Genomic DNA, 21,018 nt, shown 5'->3' with positions numbered 1-21,018 from the left:
TTTAATAACATTGTGTATATCCAAGGAAGGGAATCATAGGGTCCTGACCAGATAGATGACTGAAAGTTTAGACAAAAAGGTGGAACTCTGCCTCACTGACTTTCTAATAAAAAGAAAATATGCTGAGGTTGGAATGTCCTCAAGACTGACTGATGATCATATGAGAACATATGCCAAGGCTGGGATGTCCTCAAGACCATGACTGATGATCATATGAGAGTTAACTTATTGAAAACAACTAACTTCACCATATATAGTAAATAAAATACAGAAAACAACTGCCAGAGAGCCACAGTACAGTTCCTATTATGACTGTGGCATTTTCCTACAAATAAATATGTAAATACAGTAACAGAGTGGTTGTCACACATTTCATTTTAAGCTTGATTAAAGAAATTGGAATTGAATTACTGTCCAATTTTCTATTTCCATCTCAAATAAGTTTTTATGCTATCTGCTACACTCTTCCCTAAAAATATTTTTTTAAGACTATTTCACAGGTTTTCAACTTACTACATAAAAATGATTTGAGATGTAATAAATATTTATTTATTTGAGTCAATTTCTATCTTTGGTGCAACATATTCTGCTCCCATAGATAAAACATTTAAACAAGACTAGTGCCAGGAACACTTACAGAAAATTTTTTCACTATGTCTTACTTGGTAGAGGTTCAATTTTAGGGCCTATGCTTTAAGGAAACCTCAGGTAATTAAAGATATTATGTTTGATATGTTTGTTAAAAGCATTTGTGATGGTAAATCTTCATTGTCTAAGTGACTCTTAGAGTAGTCTAGGACACTGGTGAGGTACACTGATCAATCTGTGAGGTTGTTTCCAAGGAAACACCTATTAATTACTATGGGGAAGACATGTATCAAAAATCACCCATTCTGTGGCTGAGTTCTTAATAAAAGAGGAAAAGTGGCTTAGGTCTGGTTTTCACTTTCCTGCTTTCTGGACCAACATGCAGTGAACTGCTTGGCTCCCCTATGACATCTCTATATGATGGATGGAGCTCTTAGAATCACCTTTTCCACCCTTAAGTTCCTTCTGTCCTGATACAGTGTTTTACACTACATTTAAAACCATGAAAATAGGCTTCCTAACATCTTCTTTTACTATATGTTGTTTAGTGGTAAAATAGTGAGGGTAAAGGCAAGATTAAAAAAGAAGGGATGAAGAATATAAATAATTATTATCTGGAAGGGTATTCCCTTAACAAACACTTTACTTTGAATTTAATGTGGATTTTTTCTAATATTTTTAGCACCTTACTTTCAGGTACATATCTTATGCCTTCATTTTAACAAATGATGCTTTATTATATGATTAAGAGATCCAATAATGGATTCATCAGACCATTCAACTGGAAAACCAGTTGTGGGTACCTACACCTGTGTCCATCTTTTTAATATTATACAGCATCCCAAAAGAGGAATTCAAGTATTTTTGAAAACATAGGGAGGAGGCTGAATATATCTTCTATAGTTCTTTTTCTTTTCTGGTGCACCTTTAATTATGTCACAGTATATAACAAATATATTCCGAAACTTTCATAAAATAGAGGACACATGCACAGCTTAAAGCTTGCCAATAATGAAAGGAATAATAAACAAAGGAAAAATAAAGAGAGAAAGAAATATTAAGTAGGCTCCTCTCATCTGGATATCACAGAATGAATCACTGTCTGGTCACAGAGCACATAAAACCCAAAATAGTATAACAGGTGCAGTGTGCTCAGCATTGCAGCATAGAAGCTTTCCAGGTGGTTCAAAATTGATTTACTGTCAATACTCTGTTTGTTATGGTATATGTCCATATTTTGCTTTCTGACCACAATCACCACTTCCATTTCATTCCTTATCCACTGATGAACACCGAGAGTATTAAGTAGAGGATCGTTTACCCAGGTAAAGCAGAGCTAAGAAGTTTATCAGAATTGTTTCTTCTTCGTACTTGACCACAGTTCATTGAGGCTAGATTTGAATTCCAGTGTCCCTGAGCACTTACTTGCACATGAATCTTTTGGGGCACCCAGATAGAGTAAGCTGGAGCCTGTTTGCTTTCTAAATTCCTGGTAGGAACACACCCGCACCCTTGTCACCTGGTCACTCAGTGAACTTTCTACTGCAGTAAACGCACAGCGTCACTCTTGGCACAGCAGCAGAGTAAATACGTGTGGTATGGTGCTTAACTGAAAGTGTTTGGAGGGTTTCTCATAATATAACTTTCTGTTTCAAATACGCAGCACATCTTTAGAGATATTTCAGGTATTTCTACAGAAATGTTTTAATGGTCTCCAGATCACATAACATCCAAATTACACAGGTCTTTTTAAACAAAGGAATTTTCTCGGTTGCTACTTTGATAAGTGAAGCAAGAAAATATAAAGCCATGGTTTGCTGGTAAAAGATAATTTATTATTTCATTTGAAAAAAATCTACAGATGATGAGAATATAGCATGCTATTATTCTTTGAAAGTGTGTTCCTTTCATAGGGATACTGAAAATAAGCTTGATTAATTCATTAATTAAAGCATACTAATTGATACAAGTGAGAATACCATTCCCATTTTCTAGATGATAAAATATGAAATGAAATAACTAGTTTCAATGTACTATTTCTCTTACATTTTGTACCATTTCACATAGAGGTAGGTGTTCGTGAATGTTTAAAGAACTAAGACATAGGCAAAATTTTAACAATTCTGGTGAAAGAGAACCAAAGGGCGAGGAATCCAGGCATAAAACACAGGAGACTGAGATGCAAGAACAATGCGCTGGTGATGATCAAAGGCAGCTGACACTGAAAACACAATGTGAATAATAATGCCTACAAATAGATAATTTATTTTTATGGTTATAGAGGACAACACAAGAAATTTGATAAATAGCAGAAGTTTGTTGCTTATAACACGAAGAGTAAAATGTATAAGAAAGAGCTATCTAAATTAAAACAATTGGTGAGCAAGAAGAGCTTTTCTCATGCTTCCAATAGGAGGGCTTATTAGTGCAATTTTTCTAGAGAATATAAATTGTTTGGTCAGTTTTTTACTCAAAGGACTTAACCTATTTTCATTCTTTATCACACATCTAAGAAGTAGAACTAAGGATTTATGAACACATTCTGCTCCAAGAGTGTGATTTATAGCTCCAGATAGAATAAACACCCACAATCTCTTCTGTCTCTCTCCCTGTCTCTCTCTATTAACAATAAACTACATATAATAAGAACAGTTATGAAACTATCAGGAAAGCCATATATAAAACTTTTTTTTATATACACTATTTTATTTGGGGTCCCTTTTTTTTATTTTTTATTTTTTTTCCTTTTTTTTATTAATTTATTCTTGTTACATCTCAATCTTTATCCCATTCCTTGTATCCTCCCATTCCTCCCCCCCCATTTTCCCATTATTCCCCTCCCCTATGACTGTTCCTGAGGGGGATTACGTCCCCCTATATATTCCCATAGGGTATCAAGTCTCTTCTTGGCTACTTGCTGTCCTTCCTCTGAGTGCCACCATATATAAAACTTACATTCAAAATGTTGATCTCATTTGTATTTGGCACCATTGAAAAAAATATTGTCTATCCTATGCAGGTGAGTCTAAAATTTCGTACCTAAATCATTCTTTATCATATTTTGTACTTATCAAATTTAAAAAATCTTCCTAGACCTTAAAAAAAATTAAATCCTAAACAACTTAAGCCTAACTGTGAAACTATAACTATCTGGTCTTCAGCTCCATTAAAGACTTGAGAAGGAATAAAATTGCTTATGTAGGAAGCGCAGGCAAGCAGCTTCCAAAACTAAGAGATGACAGAGACAGTTCACTGCCTGCTCAGTCACTCATTCCCTTTCTGTAACGTTGGAGCATCATCTTCAGCCCTCTGGCCCAGTATATCTGACAGACATAACTGTGATGCAGGAAATGTTAAGCACTTCCTTACGCTGTCGTGGCAAAGCTTAGCGGTCAACTCAGCCTGCATCCAAGTCTTGTCCATGTTACACTTCAAATTAGGAGCAAGACAAGGCTGCCCACTCTCCCCACATCTATTCAACATAATACATAAAGTTCTAGCTAGAGCAGTAAAAAAAGTAAAGAAGATCAAGGGGATATAAATCAGAAAGTAAAGTCAAAAGTATCTCTATTTGCAAATGGTGCAATAGTGTGTGTGTGTGTGTGTGTGTGTGTGTGTGTGTGTGTGTGTGTCCGCAACAATTCTACCAGAGAACTCCTATAGCTGATAAACACCTTAAGCAAAGTGGCTGGATACAAAATTAACTCAAAAACTCAGTAGACCTCCTGTATACAAATGACAACTGGGCTGAGAAAGAAATCACACCACCTTTCACAAGTAGCCACAAGTAAAATAAGATGTTTGGTGTAATTCTAGCCAAGCCAACGAAAGACCTGTAGGACAAGAAATTTAAGTCTCTAAAGAAAGATATTGAAGAACATATCAGAAAATGGAAAGATCTCCCATGCTCATTTATCAGTAGGATTAACATAGTAAAAATGGCCATTTTATCAATCTAAAGATTCTATGCAATTCTCATAAAAGAGCCAACACAATGTTTCTAGTAAAAGATCATTTTGCCAAATACAAATAGCCAAAACACTAAGAATGTAACATTTATATAATTCCTGATTGTTTCACGGCTCTTTTTGCTATATGTAGTTTATTGTATATATGTGTAATAATATAAATGTATATGCAAAAATAAAAAATATTTAATAAAAAAAGATTATTGTGCTACAACCAAAAATCATAATTACTGTGCAACCAGATATTATACTACTATGTAACCAGACAATAATTTTCAAGGTTATAACTATAGCAAAAAGACATACTTAGTATGTGATGTTTAGCAAATTAGCATGGGTAGCTATTTTAAACTACATCCTTGCATTAAGAGGTTACATGGCACCCAAAAGCCTGGAACTTATTATATAAACAAGAAAACTATATTCTTTATGAAATAAATTATAAGTTTTACTACAAGTAAGCACATCAAGTTTCACTTCACTTATTGTCAAGCTGGATTGTCAAGCTATATTCTTCCTATTCTAATTTAGGGAAATTACATTTAACACTTTTTTTTTAGCACTTTCTCTGTTCAATCAAGTTCACATAATTATATGTATTTTGATTTAGATGTTGCTACTGATAACACACATAGAGCTGTAAACCTTAAGTATTTGAACATCCATGTATTTTAGGTGTATATGAAATGTTGATTGGATTACTTACTTATTTTGCCCAATTGTACATCGTAAAGTTTAACTGAAGTGTATTGGGTAGGAGTTTAGACACAATAACAAACATGCCTCACACATCAGTTACTTAAATAACTCATTTTCACCCACATTGCACACCAGGGGAACATCAGCAGAACTTATTGCTAAATACCCTCATTCTGAGACTCAAGGCGAGGAACCAGCATCTGTCTCTAGCACATATGCAGGAAGGGAGGAAATGTCAAAACTCTCCCATGCCTCTAAAAGCTTCTGCTTGGAAGGGATGGCATTAATTTTGCTCTTTGTTTTTGAATAAAATCAGAATCATACACAAGAGGACCTCAATAATGATAAAAATGCATTTCTAATTATAGAAGTTAAGAGCTAATGTGTAGACTGTCTTATGCTGCTCTTCTTATAAAGACACAGGCGTAAGAGATTCACAAGTGACTCGTCACCTGAGAAGCAGAAGCCTTGATGAACTCATTTACAAATATATCACCTAGCTGCCTTAAATTGTATCGAGAGGCAGTAGAGAACAGAAAACAAGAAACCAAACTGCATAGAGAATTTAAAGGCCCTGTGATACATTCAGTCCTCAAGACAGAATGACTCCACTTACTCATCACTATTAAAAGCAAGCAATATAATTTAATTTTCAGTAGAACGTACCGGTCCTTGTGGAACATTCTACCAGGAGGATTCTACCCCAGTTGATGGGCTGATGAGGCTCTCAGGCTTGAGAACTGATGGTGCTTGTAATTGTTTTCTTCATTCATACAATCACAGGTGAGGTGGGTATTCATTCAAAACTGCAAAACTAGCCCTTTAAAAGCTTTCATATGGGATCCCAATCACAGCGGTAGCACCATAGAAAGGTAGAGTGAGCTGGCCACCAATTCACACGCTGAATGGGCTGTCGCATCTTGATTTTCATTCTCAAACTCACATGGGGAAAATTCACCTGCCAATACCTCCAGTTTTCTTAAGGAAACTGTGATGTGCATTATTATTTATACGGTGCTTCTAGAAGCTTTAGAAAATTTATGGTTTAGTCAAGTGATATATACATATTCAACATCCTGTCAATGCAATAAATCTTAACTATATTTCATTCTTCTAAAACAGCAGCTACAGCAGTGATCCTTCAAAAGATGGAAAACCAGTAAGTACTGCAAACCAAACCTGATCATAGTTTATTAAATGTTAACATAATTTAACAATGACCTTCTTGTACGTGTTCTGCGTACTAGGGACTAGACAATAAAAAAACATCAGCAGTGCATGAATTTAATTTGAATTTTGAGGTGTGAAAAGTAATTTAGGAGGTTTTCTTATTTTCCCATTGCATAATTTGTCATTTTAAGCTTAAATATGAATATATTAATAAAATTTCCAGGTTTTTGTTTGTTCACGTTCTATTTCCTTCTACTAGCAATAAAACTTACTTTATATTTTGATGACCTTACATAATGTGCATCTCTTGACTTAAACAATTCTTCAGGTTCTCAACACACATACACCCCCCTGTCCCTTGCTGGGGACTTTATGGTAATAGCAAAAAGCTTAACTTTTATAAAGTGAAAAGACCTGGAAAAGGGTCGTCCGAAAGAAAATCTATTTTCATATGAACTTAATTTTCCATTTCTCTCAAGGTTTTTGCATTAAACATATCTCTATTACTATAACAAAGAGGAAAATATAGCATTGCAGTATAAGTGACAGGAACACCACATGGGGCAGCCCCTCCCCCACAGTCACTCCTGTCACAGAACACAATGTTAAAACTTTCATGGGAGAAGATGGTGAGGTCATGTCAGTACCTGGCTGCAGACTGTAAATGTGGGTGTCAATTGCCGGCAGGATAGAACTATTTCAACCCTTGAAAGTCCAGAAGCCTGACAGGCTTAGACAGTGGCACCTGAGAATATTTTAAATTGGGTGGAGCAGAGTCTAGGTTATCGGTGGAAGATAGTATATTCAGAAGGATCTCTGACGTTAACCCATCCTCTACTAGCCCACTCATAAAATGCATAGAGTTAGTGTTCATAACTGCATCCTTCGGTGATACATTTAAAATGCCGGGGCTTTAAACACGCAAAGGTTAGACTTCATACTGTATGAATTAAAGCTTAATAAATGAAGCACATTAAAAAGAATAACATAACAGAAAATCACATTTTTTTCACCTGAAATTCAAATCTCTTTACTGGTTCTGTTCTGAACATTTCTAGTGCCTTCCACAACTAGTTCCTCTAAAATCACGTGTCAGATTGAATTTGCTATTCTCAACTGAGAAATAAATTCATGTTTTTCATTTTCATGGGTCAAGAAAATGTTCTTCCAGATGAGTTTTTTCTCATCCTGCATTTTTTCCTGACCTGAAAGCAGAAACACACCAGAGGCTAAATGTCTTCCAGAGATGCAGCTCATTCATGCATGGTTATGCAGTGCTTTTCCAAGTGAGCAATACTCAACAAATAATGGTATTGTATTCCATAAATGTCAGTGGGCAATTAGATGCTCAAGTTCAGAAAGCTTTAAGCAAACATGTGAACTGTGCTTTTGTTGTTTTTAATGTATTGAAATGAATGAAGCTATACAAATTGAATATGCTGAAATAGAGAAAATGGTGTGTATGCGTGTGCGTGCGTGCGTGTGTGTGTGTGTGTGTGTGTGTGCGCGTGTGTGCGCAAAACCACATGAAGAGAGACACATTTTTTGTCCAGATACTTTCCCCGAACAGAGATGCACTTTTTCCTCTCTAAGCAGCCTCATCCACCTTCTAAATCAGGTGTGTGTGGTGGCATCCTTTTGACTCACACTATTAGAAAGCAAGAACAAGACAAGTGTCTCCACTCACCCCTTCCAGAACAAGGCAGGTCTGAGCCACCCTGGCACTTCCTGGCGCTCTCCTCAGCTGACAATGGGCAGGAACTTGGGTGCTCACATTTCCTCCCATACCAGCCAGCTCTGCAGTCACATCTTCCACAGTTGCACTGCCCATGACCTTCATGGTAAGGAGGGGGAGATCACGTGACAATTATGTAGTCATACATAGTTTATAGCTTTATTCTAAAAGTGACTGTCAGGAGTATGGCGGGATCTTAATTTACACAGCATTAATCATTAAGGCAGAGAAACTTCTTTTTCAAAATTTTAAACAATGTATACTAATGGATCAAAAAGGACAAAAGAAAGCAAATGTATGAATAAAATAAATAGTTTAAGAAGGTTTTAATATAACTATCAAATTCTAGAAAAAAATTGATTGTATTGGTCTGCTGGGAAATAAGTGGAGTATTTGATGAATTTGGCAATTAATTCATGTGAAGGAAATAAAAAAATCATTTTTGAAGTATGTTTTCCTTTCTAATGAATCACTCAAGTGACTTGTACTGGTTAAAGGAAATAAGGAGCCACAAACAGACAACAAAGCAATAAGTTCTAGAATAAGAGAGAAGTTGAGTTCCTCCGAGCTTTACTAAGCTATAAAGTACATGTAACTTGGGAGTGGTTGGAAGGCTCAAAGGGAAGGGAATAATGATGTAACTATATTACAATTTAATTTTTTAAGTCTATGGAAATGTATATATTAAAAGTGCACAGGAGTGATGCTGTCCTTCACACTGTGAAAGGATCTCTGCAATCAAGCTAATAACCATATCTCTCGCCTCACACAGGTGCCTGTGTGTATTACCAACACTGCATGTATTGGACATAGTTGGTGCAACAGTTTGTGCAGCCCTGCCTGGGTCCAGACCCACCCACCTTGGTGGTCTCCTTGTGGAGCTCTTGAACTCTCTAGGTCTTTCCACCCACCCCACCCCCATTCTTCCATACAACTTTCAGCGCTCCACCTGGAGTCCAGCAGCGAGTTCCAGTATCTGTCCCAATCCCCCAATGGGTGGAGTGCTCTGTGTTGGGCTAATATCTACTTATAAGTGAGTATATATCATGCATGTCTTCTGGAGCTGAGTTACCTCACTCATGATGATCATTGCTGGTTCCATCTATTGGCCTACAAATTTCAAGATTTCCTTTTTTTAACAGCTAAGTAGTATTCCATTGGGTGAATGTACCACAGTTTCTTTACTCATTTCTTTGGTTGAGGAATATCCAGGTTCTTTCCAGATTTGGATTATTACAAATAAGGCTGCTATGAACATGGTTGAGCAAATGTCCTTGTTGTGTGGTGAAACATCTTTTGAGTATATTCCCAGGAGTGTTATGGCTGGGTCTTACAGTAGCACTATTCCCAACTTTCTGAGAAAGCGCCATATTGATTTCCAAAGTGGTTGTACAAGTTTGCCCTCCCACCAACAGTGGAGCAGTGTTCCCTTTTCTCCACATCCTTGCCAGCATGTGCTGTCACTTGAGTTTTTGATCTGAGCCATTCTGGCAGGCGTAAGATGGAATCTCAGAGTCATTTTGATTTGTATTTCCCTAATGACTAAGGACGCGAAGCATTTCTTTAAGTGTTTCACAACCATTCTATGTTCCTTTATCGAGAATTCTCTGTTTAGCTCTGTACCCCGTTTCTTAATTGGATAATTTGGTTTGGTGGTGTTTAGTTTCCTGAGTTCTTTTTATATTTTGGATATTAGCCGTTTGTCAGATATAGGGTTGGCGAAGATCTTTTCCAGTCTGTAGGCTGTCATTTTGTTCTGTTAACAGTGTCCTTTGCCTAACAGGGGCTTTCCAGTTTCATGAGGCACCACTTATATTGTTGATGTTAGAGCCTGAGCTGTTGGTGTTCTGTTCAGGAAGTTGTCCTGTGCCAAGGGGGCCAGGCTTGATTTTTAACTGATGTAGGAGGACTTGTCCCATCCTAGACCTCACCATTCCCTGGGCGAGCGATCCTGAGCTACAGAAGGAAGACAGCTAAGTGTGGGTCTGTGAGAGCTGGCAAGAAGCCTTCCTCTATGATTTCTACTTCAAGTTCCTGCTTGAGTTACTATCACTATCCTCCTCAGTGGTGGACCTGTGTGACCTGAAAGTGTAAGCCAAACAAATCCTTCTCACCCCTAAGTGGCTTTATCATGGCATTTGTCACAGGAACAGATTGAAACTAGAACACAACCCTTCTTCTCAGCCCTCCTGGAAATAGGGACAAACTTCAAGTAAATCAACATTGGAAATGAATGCATAAATAGCCAATTTTGAAGCAAAAAGCATTAACAGTTAAAGTACAATTCCCTCCACTGTTTTATATGAGCAAGTGACTTTAAAATACTTGGGGACAGGCAAGAAATTCAGTTCAGGAACTGTTATACCCTGAAGAGATGCAGCAGGTTTGTTGGCATTCTTAACAATAAAATAGGAGGGGAGACTCTTCCTTATTCTGGGGTTTTAAAACTATAAATGCCTGGGCAAAACATCCTACAGGTGAAAATGTCATGAAATCTCTGTTTTACCTAAGAGGATACACCCTGCTGCTGTGTTCCACAGGAATTCATAGGCAGGTAGACACACTCCCAACACTGGAAGATTCCATTCCAGAGATAGACAGAGACAGAAACAGAAACAGAGAGACAGATAGAGATAGAGACACAGAGACAAAGTGAGAGACAATATTATAGGGAGGCAGAGAGACAGGCCTACAGACAGACAGACAGAGAGCAAAAGCTGTTGAGACAGGCACAAAGAAAAATCAAGGTGTGCAGAGAAAGAACACTGTCAAACTGAAGTCAGAACATTAGTCTAAATTCTATAATGATTATTTCCTATCTGAAGTTCATTTGCATGGCAAAATTAACAAAGAAAATCCAGGAATGTTAACACACTTCTTTAATCCCAGCACTGGGGTGCAGAGGTACATACAGGTAAGCAAATATCTGAGTTCGAGCCCAGCTTGGTTCATAGTGAGTTACAGACCAACCAGAGCTTGAGAAAGACCCTGTCTGGGGAGGAGAGGGGGCATAAAAGATAGTCATAGGTTATTAAGAAGAGATTTTTTTAGAGTTAGAATCTGATCCAATCACTAACAAAAGTGATGAAATATGGATGGATTAATGCTATTATTTCAAATTTTAAATTACAATTATTTAGGGGGCGTGCAGATATGTATACCACATTTCACAAATGGAGGTCAGATGCTAACTTGCAAGGAGTCTGTTTTTTCCTTCCTTACCTGGGTCCCAGGAATTAAACTAATTTTGTGAGGCTTAGTGGCAAGTGCTATTTTCCTCAGAGTCATATTGCTGGCCCCTTAATAATGTCTAATAAACTGTATATGCTCTTTACCTCAGAAAAAAAAATCTTGTTGGGAATTTCGCATTTAAGGCCTTATGTTCACTTTCTGTATCTAACTGGGTCATTTTATTCAGGTTTTTAAAAATCCTTTAAACCCTCTCCCCATTTGTACTATAGTAGTTTCTATGCCATTGTTACTTCTGTGTCCTTCACAGAGCAGAGGACGGTACAGCTTGTGATCTGCGTGCACCATGGCTTCCTGTGTACTTGTAATATGGCATTATGGAGTTCTTGAGGATGGCCCTGTGCATTTTTATTTCACCTCCAACCATGTTAATTCTCAGCAAAGCTGGGAACAGGGGACACAAGGTCCTCATTTTTGTCAACTATGTGATGACCCTTGATTTGCTCTTGATTTCTGTTTCAGCCTTGTACCCAGCCATTGCTTTTAGCTTTTCAAAAGTCTGTACAATCAATAGTTTACTTGTCAGTATGGCTTAAGAGGCCTGACCATGGGTGTGACTGCTCAGGGATCTGCCCTGAACAGGAAGCACTAAGGTGGAGAACAGTGTCTGTCTCCAGGATCATCTGGGAATGTGTATGTGTTTCCAAAAGCATTCAGTATCACCCCAAAACATTTCATCTGGAAGACACTCAAACAAGACGGTGCTGCTTACGTCATACAAGACGTATGAAATTGTAGCTGGTGAGTACATAGAAGCTGGTGTAAATAATGAAATCACACATGACACTTTTTTTAATGCAGAGGAAGCAGTATTTCCTAAATCAAATATACCAGTGAGGAGAACACAAGACAGAAATACAAGAGTCATAAGAAAGTCTCTATATGTCCAAGTCCAAAATGATGAAACGTAGAATTAACATTGGCTATGTTAAACTGGGTGTGAAGACTTCAGTCTGTAAGTCCAATTCTCCAAAAGCTGAGGAAAGATGATTGCTTCTAGCTTAATGACTAAGTGAGCTACAAAATGAGTTCCAAGCCACGCCTGCCTGGGGAGTAAGACTACGTCTCAAAAATAAATGGATAAAAAATACCACTGACTAATTTAAGCATTTATTCAAGATTAACTGTTAGACATTTTAAGCATGATTTTTACTTTCTCAGCAGTGAACACTCTTTTCACACCTTGATTTCAAGAAGCCTGATCTATACTGTCAAAATGAATTTCAAAATGTTAGCAATCCCATTCTAAATAAAACTGTGCATTTCCTACAAAATATTTTAATCCATATAGTCAGAAACTCTTTCAGAAGTGTAAAGTATTGACACCAGATTGTCAGGAAGAGGCTGAGTCAGAAAAGCACTTGGAAGTGCAAGGGACTGATAGGATTTCTAAAGCAGGCACTGAGTCCTAAAGAGGAGAAAGGAAACTAGGAAATAACACTGTAGTTTCTCTTCTGGAGTCACTAGTTCCTCAGTTCCGATCTAAAAGCCCAGCTAAAAAGAAAGGGAACACAGCATAAATAAAATAAGGAAGATAAAGGGACTTAATTTTGGTTAAAAACTAAAATGAATTTTGAATAAACGCTCTATTTATTTCATATATTGAGAACCCGTCGGTCAGTCTAACACACTGAAATATATTATTAAGTTGTTTTTTTTTTTTTTTTAAAGAAATGTGGGAGAAAAAGTTTAAGATACATAAAAATAGGTGTTTTTCACCTGGCTTAAATATGCCACTGTTCTTTTCTAAGCCTCATCAGAATTTAATCTATCAAGCAAAGAGAACCAAAAAGGGCCCTCACCACACTGATATGAATGTGATGTTTCCAGGCTGGTTTGTAAATTCTGTTTATATTTTAAACCCGTAGGTGTTAGTCTCATTTCCTTTAACAAGTGTTCTTTAAACTGCGTAGGCAGATCAACAAAATTGACATGAAGATGTACGCTGTTGTTGTTTATCCGTGTTCTCAGTATCAGAAAGTATGCGAATGAGAAAATTGTTCTCAGACATCCTGCAGACATGTGTGCAAGGACACACATACCTGCACATATATATATGAACACACATGCATGAATGCACACACATGCACAAACACACACACACAGCAGCACACATATGTTGCATTTGTAGATTGTGCTCCCTTGAGTTACAAAGGCTAAACTCTAAAAAATTCAATCTAGGATAAATTTAGTTAAATACATTTCAAACACTATTTTTTTCTCCTGGAGAAAACATTTCTTCCTTTAAATGATCAAAAATACACATGGATGTAAGTCTGATGGTTACAAGTGGCTACTTAAAATGGACACAAAGACCATGGACTTGAAAAATGTTGAGGAAAAAATGACACTTAGCTAACTATTTCTATAACTTGTTATTTTTTTAAAAAATCTATTTCTATATTGATTTTTTTCCATCCAAGTCAAAGTAGAATGACTATTTAGTAAGTTCCTTCCATGTTTTTCTTAATGCATCAGTAATCAATTACAAATTTCCCCACATAATATAGTTTTATCATATTACTCCATTTTTCCAAACTAGTTTAGCCTACCTTATGTTCTCATCATTTTGGTGTATTGAACAAGAAGGACAAAGGTTAAGGTCATCCTGGACTACACAGTTCTAACTCTGGGGTTTGGGAAATAGAATGGCAGGTAGTCATTCAGAATCTTGGGGTTGGAGAGAAGACTCCATCATTTAGAGCAATTGCTGCTCTTCCAGAAAACCAGATTTCAATTCCTAACACCCATGTTAGGCACATCATGACTACCTGTAACTGCAGCTCCAAAGAATGCAGTGCTGGCCTCAAAGGACACTTGTACACAGACACACACACACACACACACACACACACACACACACATGCAGGCACACACACACAGAGAGACAGACAGACAGACAGACAGACTGAGACAGAGAGAGACAGAGGCAGAGACAGAGAGACAGAGAGAGACAGAGACACAGAGAGAGAGAGAGAGAGGGAGAGAGAGAGGGAGGGAGGGAGGGAGGGAGAGAGAGCAGGTGTTAAATAAAAGTTAAAAAGCTGTTTCAAAACGAGGAAATGGAATGAAAAGCACTACTTTGGATTTTCAGTTGTACCCTTGTCAGTTCAGTCATATCTAAATATTGTCTTACAGTATTTTGTTCTGAATATGTGCCTCTGTCAGTATGTGTGTGTGTGTGTGCGTGTGCATGTGCGTGTGTGCATGGGTAGGGGGTGTATGAGGTTTTTTAAAGGGTATACACAATTTCATACTACGCTGATAACAATCTAGAGATAAAGAGCTGAACGGGACTAATCCAGATTTTGATGCATTGTGTGCCTGTACCTGTGAATTCCTAAGTATAAGATTTTTGTACTTGAATGTACTATTGATTGAACAGATGGACAGAGTTGGAGTGAATGAATGAGAATGTCAATTAAAAGCACACACTTGTTGTTCATGCACTCATATAACTCCTTTAGACTTAAATCAGACCAATATTCTCAGGAGGACAAGAATGAGAGCTAGATATAAGCCACATTTCATTCAATCCTTATTACATTATTGCCTTGCAAAAATCACTGGAGAATATTGATCTTGGTTCTTTCTTTGTCATCACACGGAGGTATTGACATACTCAATATTCAAATGTATGCCACCCTTTCTACATTATGGGGGAAATAGGTAATTAGGAAATCTCAAAGTCTAAAGCCCTCAGAATAATATGTAGAACTCCACAGTATTGTTAGAATTCATGAGTCCTCCAGAAATTGATGCCTGGGATTGCCAAGGAGTTCAGAAAACTAAGATTTATAAGAATTTGGATATCCACAGAACAGTTCTACCTCACTAAAACAAGTAAGATTACACAACTGCATTGGTTTTTTCTAGAGACTAAATCACAATAGTGCTTTGGTTACATGTATTTTTAGGTGACAATAGCATGGTGAATTCTGTCAAGTTGATTAATTCCCATGAGTTTATTAATACTTAATTATTTCTTTTTCTTTAAAAATGTAGATAATGTTTCCCTCTCATTGCAAAAAATCAAATGGAAGAATCTGTAACTGCAGAACTCTGCAAGGTTCTGACCAACTAATGATCTCTATTTATGTGAGTTTCTTCTTCTCAAATTCCTTTTCATAAATGTGGGAGCCACACTGGTCATATTCAAACCACTTCAACCAAACAAACAGGAATCACAACATCACTTTTTCCCACCTGTCTGTACCCACATCATGAGGCCACATGTGAAAGAGGAATCTTTCTCTCTCCCCCTTCCAGTCCCACCAGTCAGGTAACCATAACTACCCAACCACCTTTCTCTGGAACCTACAAGTTTGGTAAGAGTAGGGAATGGGAAGAGAAAGTAAATAAAGCACAAGGGAGTGAAGAGAGTAAGTGAAGAAAACATGAATTCCTAGTGCTTAGCTTACAATAGTAGCTTTAAGCCTGAGCAACATGGCACAGGAATCGAGTTTATAAAAGGCTATGAATTACCATTACAGTGCAGTAATCATGAATGAGGAAGTCCACACACAATCAGAATCAAGATCAGATATGGATTTAACAAGGAAGAGTGAAGTCATGAAAAAAACTTGTTTAATCATTTACTTTGTTTTCTTATTTTAAATTATTTCAATTCATATTTGCCTCTAGAAAACATTAAAACTTTGAACCCCTACCCACATCTAGCCAATGAACAGGACATTCTCCACAGCTGAATGGAGAGTGGGGTCTGACTTTCACACGAACTCTGCTGTCCCATATTTGACCATGTCCCCTGGATGAGGAGACCTGGTGGCACTCAGAGGAAGGATAACAGGCTACCAAGAAGAGACTTGATACCCCATGAGCATATACAGGGGGAGGAGGTCCCCCTCAGTCACAGTCAGAGGGGAGGGGAGTAGGGGGAAAATGGGAGGGAGGAAGGAATGGGAGGACACAAGGGAGGGGATAACAATTGAGATGTAATAAGAATAAATTAATAAAATATATTTTTAAAAAACTTCCTTCTATACCCAACCATTGCAAATGGCACTAGCATCTACTCAGTCATGCTAGAAATGCAATGATGGTGTCAGTCCTCTGCTTACATACATCACAAGCTCTCCGTCGCCTGCAGAACGTTAGGATTCTCCAGCAAGTCAGAATTCCCTTAGTAGTCTACGTCCTTCTGCCTACATTCTGGTTGTTTCTCTTCTGTTCCAACCCAGTTTTTTATTCCTCTTTGCTCCTGTCTGGCATGCCCTCTTTATATTTCCAATTATTGTTAGTTCCTTTTATTGGGATTTTGGTGGTAGTGTTTGTGTACTTGTCTTCCTTTGGATTTTACTGTTGTGAAGTTATTTATATTCTGTTTTCTTGAGTGTTTCTGACTTCATTGGGTTGGAGTTCTCCTTTTAGTATCTTCCCTGGGGCTGGGTTTGTGAGTAGATATTGGCTAAGTTTGGTTTTCTCATGGAATATTTTTGTTTTCTTCCTCTACAGTGATTGAAAGATTTGCTGGGCATTATAGTCTGGGCTGGCATCTGTGATCTCTTAGTGTCTGCATGACATCTGCTTAGGCCCTTTTGGCTTTCATAGTCTCTGTTGAGAAGTAAGGTGTGATTCAGGTAAGTCTACATTTACATGTTATTTGGCCCTTTTTTCTTGCTACTTTTAATATTTTTCCTTGTTCTGTACATTTAGTGTTTGCTTATTAAGTGGCAGGAGGAATTTCTTTTCTGGTCTAATCTACTTGATGTTCTTTAAGCCTCATGTATGTTTAAAGGCATCTCTTTCTTTATGTTGGGGAAATTTTCTTCTATGATTTTTAAAAAAATAATTTCTGTTCCTTGGAGCTGGGAATCTTCTCATTTGTCTATTATTCTTGGTTTTCATCTTTCTTTCATGTGTCCCTGATTTCTTGGATGTTTTGTGTCAGGAATTTTATTCAGTTTAATATTTTTGACAGATATTTCAATTTCTTCAATTTTATCTTCTATGCCTGAGATTCTCTCCTCCTTCTCTTGTATTCTGTTGGTGATGCGTACCTCTGTGGTTCTTGTTTTCTCCCTTAAATTTTCCATCTCCAAGATTTCCTCAATTTATGTATTCTTTATTGATTCTATTTCCATTTTCAGGTCTTGAAGCATTTTATTCATTTCATTCATCTGTTTGATTGTGTTTTCCTATATTTCTTGGAGTGATTTATTTGATTACTTCTTAATGGTCTCTATTTGTTTGATTATATTTTTCTTTATTTGTTTGAGAGATTTGTTTCCTCTTAAATGCCTCTACTAGCTTCATTAGCATAAGTTTTAAGGTCATTTTCCTGTGTTTCCCATGTGTTAGGATATCTAGAGCTTTTTGCCATTTTTCCTTTTGTGTGCGTGTGTGTGTGTGTATCTTTCTTTCTTTTTTTTTTTTTTTTTAGATTGGGTTTTTATGCTGGCCTTGAGCCATCTGGTTGTCCTTGGCTAGTTGGCTAGTTGTTTTCTAGAACCTGCTAGGTTTCTTGTGCATGTGAGAGGAGCCCTATGTCGTGGGATGGGGGATGAATTTCCTTCCATAGCCTATAGGTCTGCTGGTTGTGTCCCAGTTGGACCTATAGGCATGGACTTAATGTGTGTGTTCTTAACATGTGCGACTCTGAGGTCCTGTGGTTCTCAACAAGACAGCTAACAGAGCTGTGAACTGTAGCCTGGATCTGCACTTCTCTGTAGTCCAGAGTCCTCTTCAGAATGACACAGGTAGTCGGGAAATCTGAGGTGGTAACATGCATGTCTGAAAGCCAGGATCCTCTCCTCTCTCTGGGGACCATGAATGGATGCTAGCATTTCAGATTCTGTAGTCCAGTGGCTTGCTCCCCCAGCAGACACTGGTACTCAGTCTTGGGTGAATGTTACCATCTTTGAACCTGGGCCCTGTATGCTCCTATTATCCAGCTGGTTTCTACAGGGGCCAGTGGACCAGAGGCTTGAATCCTGTCCATGGTACCTAGGAGCTGTCCTCTGGGAGGTGGGAGGAGTATGAGGTCCAGATGCTGGAGCTGTGACTTGAGAGTCACATTCAAGTAGGAGGAAGGCGCTGGGTGCCTTGAGCCCTGGACTGTGCATGACGTTTGGACCTGGGAGATGCCTGTTGAGGGGAAGGGTTGGAACTGTGCTTTCCCAAACACAGAAGCTGGCATTTTGGAGTCAGCAACCAGGTCACTCACTTGGTCCACAGACTCTGATCTTCTGCTACTCAGATATGGTATGCACTAGTCTCTGCCATCTTGAAATGCCTCTGATTTGTTCTTTGAAATGGAGTCTCTCAACCTGGAGCTGGACTAGTGAGTAGCAAGCCCACTATCCCACGTGTGCCTTCCACTGGAATTCCAAGCATGCATCTAGCCATGTCCAGCTTCTTCTGTGGGTTCTGGGACCAATACCTAGGACCTCGTGTCTATGTGCTAAGTTCTGTTACCCACTAAGTCATCTCTCTAGTCCCTATATATTTTTCCTCTTGGTCTGTATATTGTGAGCTTTTTAAAGTCCCAGACAATGTTTGCTTCCTTCAATGATGTACTCAGTAACCCAGACACAACCCGTAAGATGGCATAGAGAATCTGTACTATAAATACTTAAAACATAAAATTCTTGAGTTCATTAACAAATATTCAATTCTAGATTGTACAATAGAGTAATTTTGTGAAAATTCTATCAGTTTATAAACCATTCCCCATGAGCTGTATTGTCCTAACTTTCAGCATGTTTCTCTTGCAGTCTCTTGCTGACAGCCAGCACATCTGCTAGCTCTGTGGCCTCAGAGTTGAGTTGAGCTGGTATTTAGAGATAATGGATCTCCTCAGCAAGGGATCAGGCTAACATTAAGAGTGTGGATTTCATCTCAAGGCTTGAGAGGAGCATGACAAAATATAGAAAACCTGGGGATACAAGTTCAGTTTGTTTCAGTGCATGCAGGAATTAGAATGACTCTGCACAACAAGGAAGTAAGTCTTTTATGTAAAAATAAGAATCAGGTCCCCCTCAGTCACAGTCATAGAGGAGGGGAGTAAGGGGAAAATGGGAGGGAGGGAGGAGTGGGAGGATACAAGGGATGGGATAACAATTGAGATGTAAAATGAATAAATTAATAAAATATATTAAAAAAAATAAGAATCAGGAACTACCTTACCTGAGCAGAAATCATCAGAGTATCGATCATAAACAGCTCTGCAGTCCCTTTCATCACACTCGCACGTGTCCCCATGAATGTCTCCCCAGTCCCCAGTCGGATCAACATCATGGCAGGAACATTCGCCACACACACATGTTCCTAGATGGTGAAAAAAAAAAAAATGAATTTTACGGAGATCCAGACAAGACAAAAAGTATAAAGAAAGCATCCTGCATATTTATTACTTAAAATGCTGATTCTTTTACATTTTAAAAATATGAATATTTAAGATAAAAATACTCTAAGGAGAAACACCATCTGAAGTTGATGGCAAAGATTTCTTAATAAATAAAACATATCTATAGTTATGTGAGATTGTTGGATATGCCGTTTACATTATGTTAAATTTTCTCAAGGCTAATATTAAAGCAATGTATCTTCCTTGTCTGCAAGAAACTTGGAAATGATTTGAAAAAATAGGTAACTGAAAAATTGTTATCAACATTTTGTTAGGTAAAAAGTAAATGGCTTAAGAGTTTGAAAAGTCCAGTGTGAATGGAGCATTGGGAAAAGACAATATAGATATGCCAGGAGGGGAAATGTCTTGGCCAACTTTAGAGGTGGAATCTAACTAAGGAAACTGAACATGGTGATCTGGATGGTAGAGTCCCTGGGTGCCTATGAAGGAAGACTAAGTAACCTTGTTAAGTTAGATGAGGGTGGATTAGAGATGGTGTTGGAGACAGAGCTGAGAGGTGTGACCTCGCAGTAGGAGAGTTTGTGCTGGGAAGTATTTTGTTGTCAGTGATATTTTCTTAACATAGGTGTCAGTGGTCAGTCTTTAGGTTAGGTAACATGCAAATTATTTGGGAACTAGAAGTGAGATATCTTCATTGCTTCTTTAAATAAAAGTAAGTAGCAATTTGACTAAAATTTAAATGTATAAAACAAAGCCATGGAATACAAGCAATTTCATCTTTATTCAAAATATCTGAAACACAATTACTAAATGAAATATACTTAACTACATGAAATTTTGAAATTTAGATTGGTACAAAAACAGTCTAAGAATCCCCAAAAGAGGTGAAGCAAGTTATTCATATGTGTGCATATAGAAGGTAAAAATGCACCCACAAACATACAACCAATTCTTAGACATCAAGATATAAAGTTTAATATGTCTAAACTAAGACTAGCAAAGGTAGAGAAAAAGAAGTACCAGATAATTTATGATAAACATGACAAGGGTTGATTGTGCAGACAACTATTACTAAGAGTTGAAGGTAATACAATTAATCATGAATTAAACTTAATTTCAGCATTAGATTGTCACTGGTACTGAGGTATGCAGAATCTAGAGTCTTTGAGCATGTGGGTGGATGTCCTACAAATGCTGGCTATGTAGCCAATAGAATATAAAGGATTTAGGCAGAAGAGAAGTGCCTATGAACACAAAGTGAGTTAATGTGATATGTAATT

At 37.6% G+C, this 21,018-nt stretch overlaps 1 protein-coding gene across 2 annotated transcripts in view; it reads right to left on the bottom strand.

Annotated features, from left to right (window-relative positions):
* Nucleotides 1-21,018, bottom strand: part of Itgbl1 (integrin subunit beta like 1) — a 249,915-nt gene that overhangs the window by 105,381 nt on the left and 123,516 nt on the right. For both annotated transcript variants that reach the window (XM_051161007.1, XM_051161006.1), the window contains 2 exons: nt 19,558-19,698; nt 8,113-8,259 (listed from right to left, as the gene is read on the bottom strand). In XM_051161007.1, the coding sequence (XP_051016964.1) occupies nt 8,113-8,259; nt 19,558-19,698 (288 nt within the window). The remainder of the gene's footprint in view (nt 1-8,112; nt 8,260-19,557; nt 19,699-21,018) is intronic.

Source organism: Acomys russatus, chromosome 18, assembly GCF_903995435.1.
Source record: "Acomys russatus chromosome 18, mAcoRus1.1, whole genome shotgun sequence".
NCBI classification, from domain to species: domain Eukaryota; kingdom Metazoa; phylum Chordata; class Mammalia; order Rodentia; family Muridae; genus Acomys; species Acomys russatus.
This window is presented reverse-complemented; position numbering and strand designations above follow the sequence as displayed.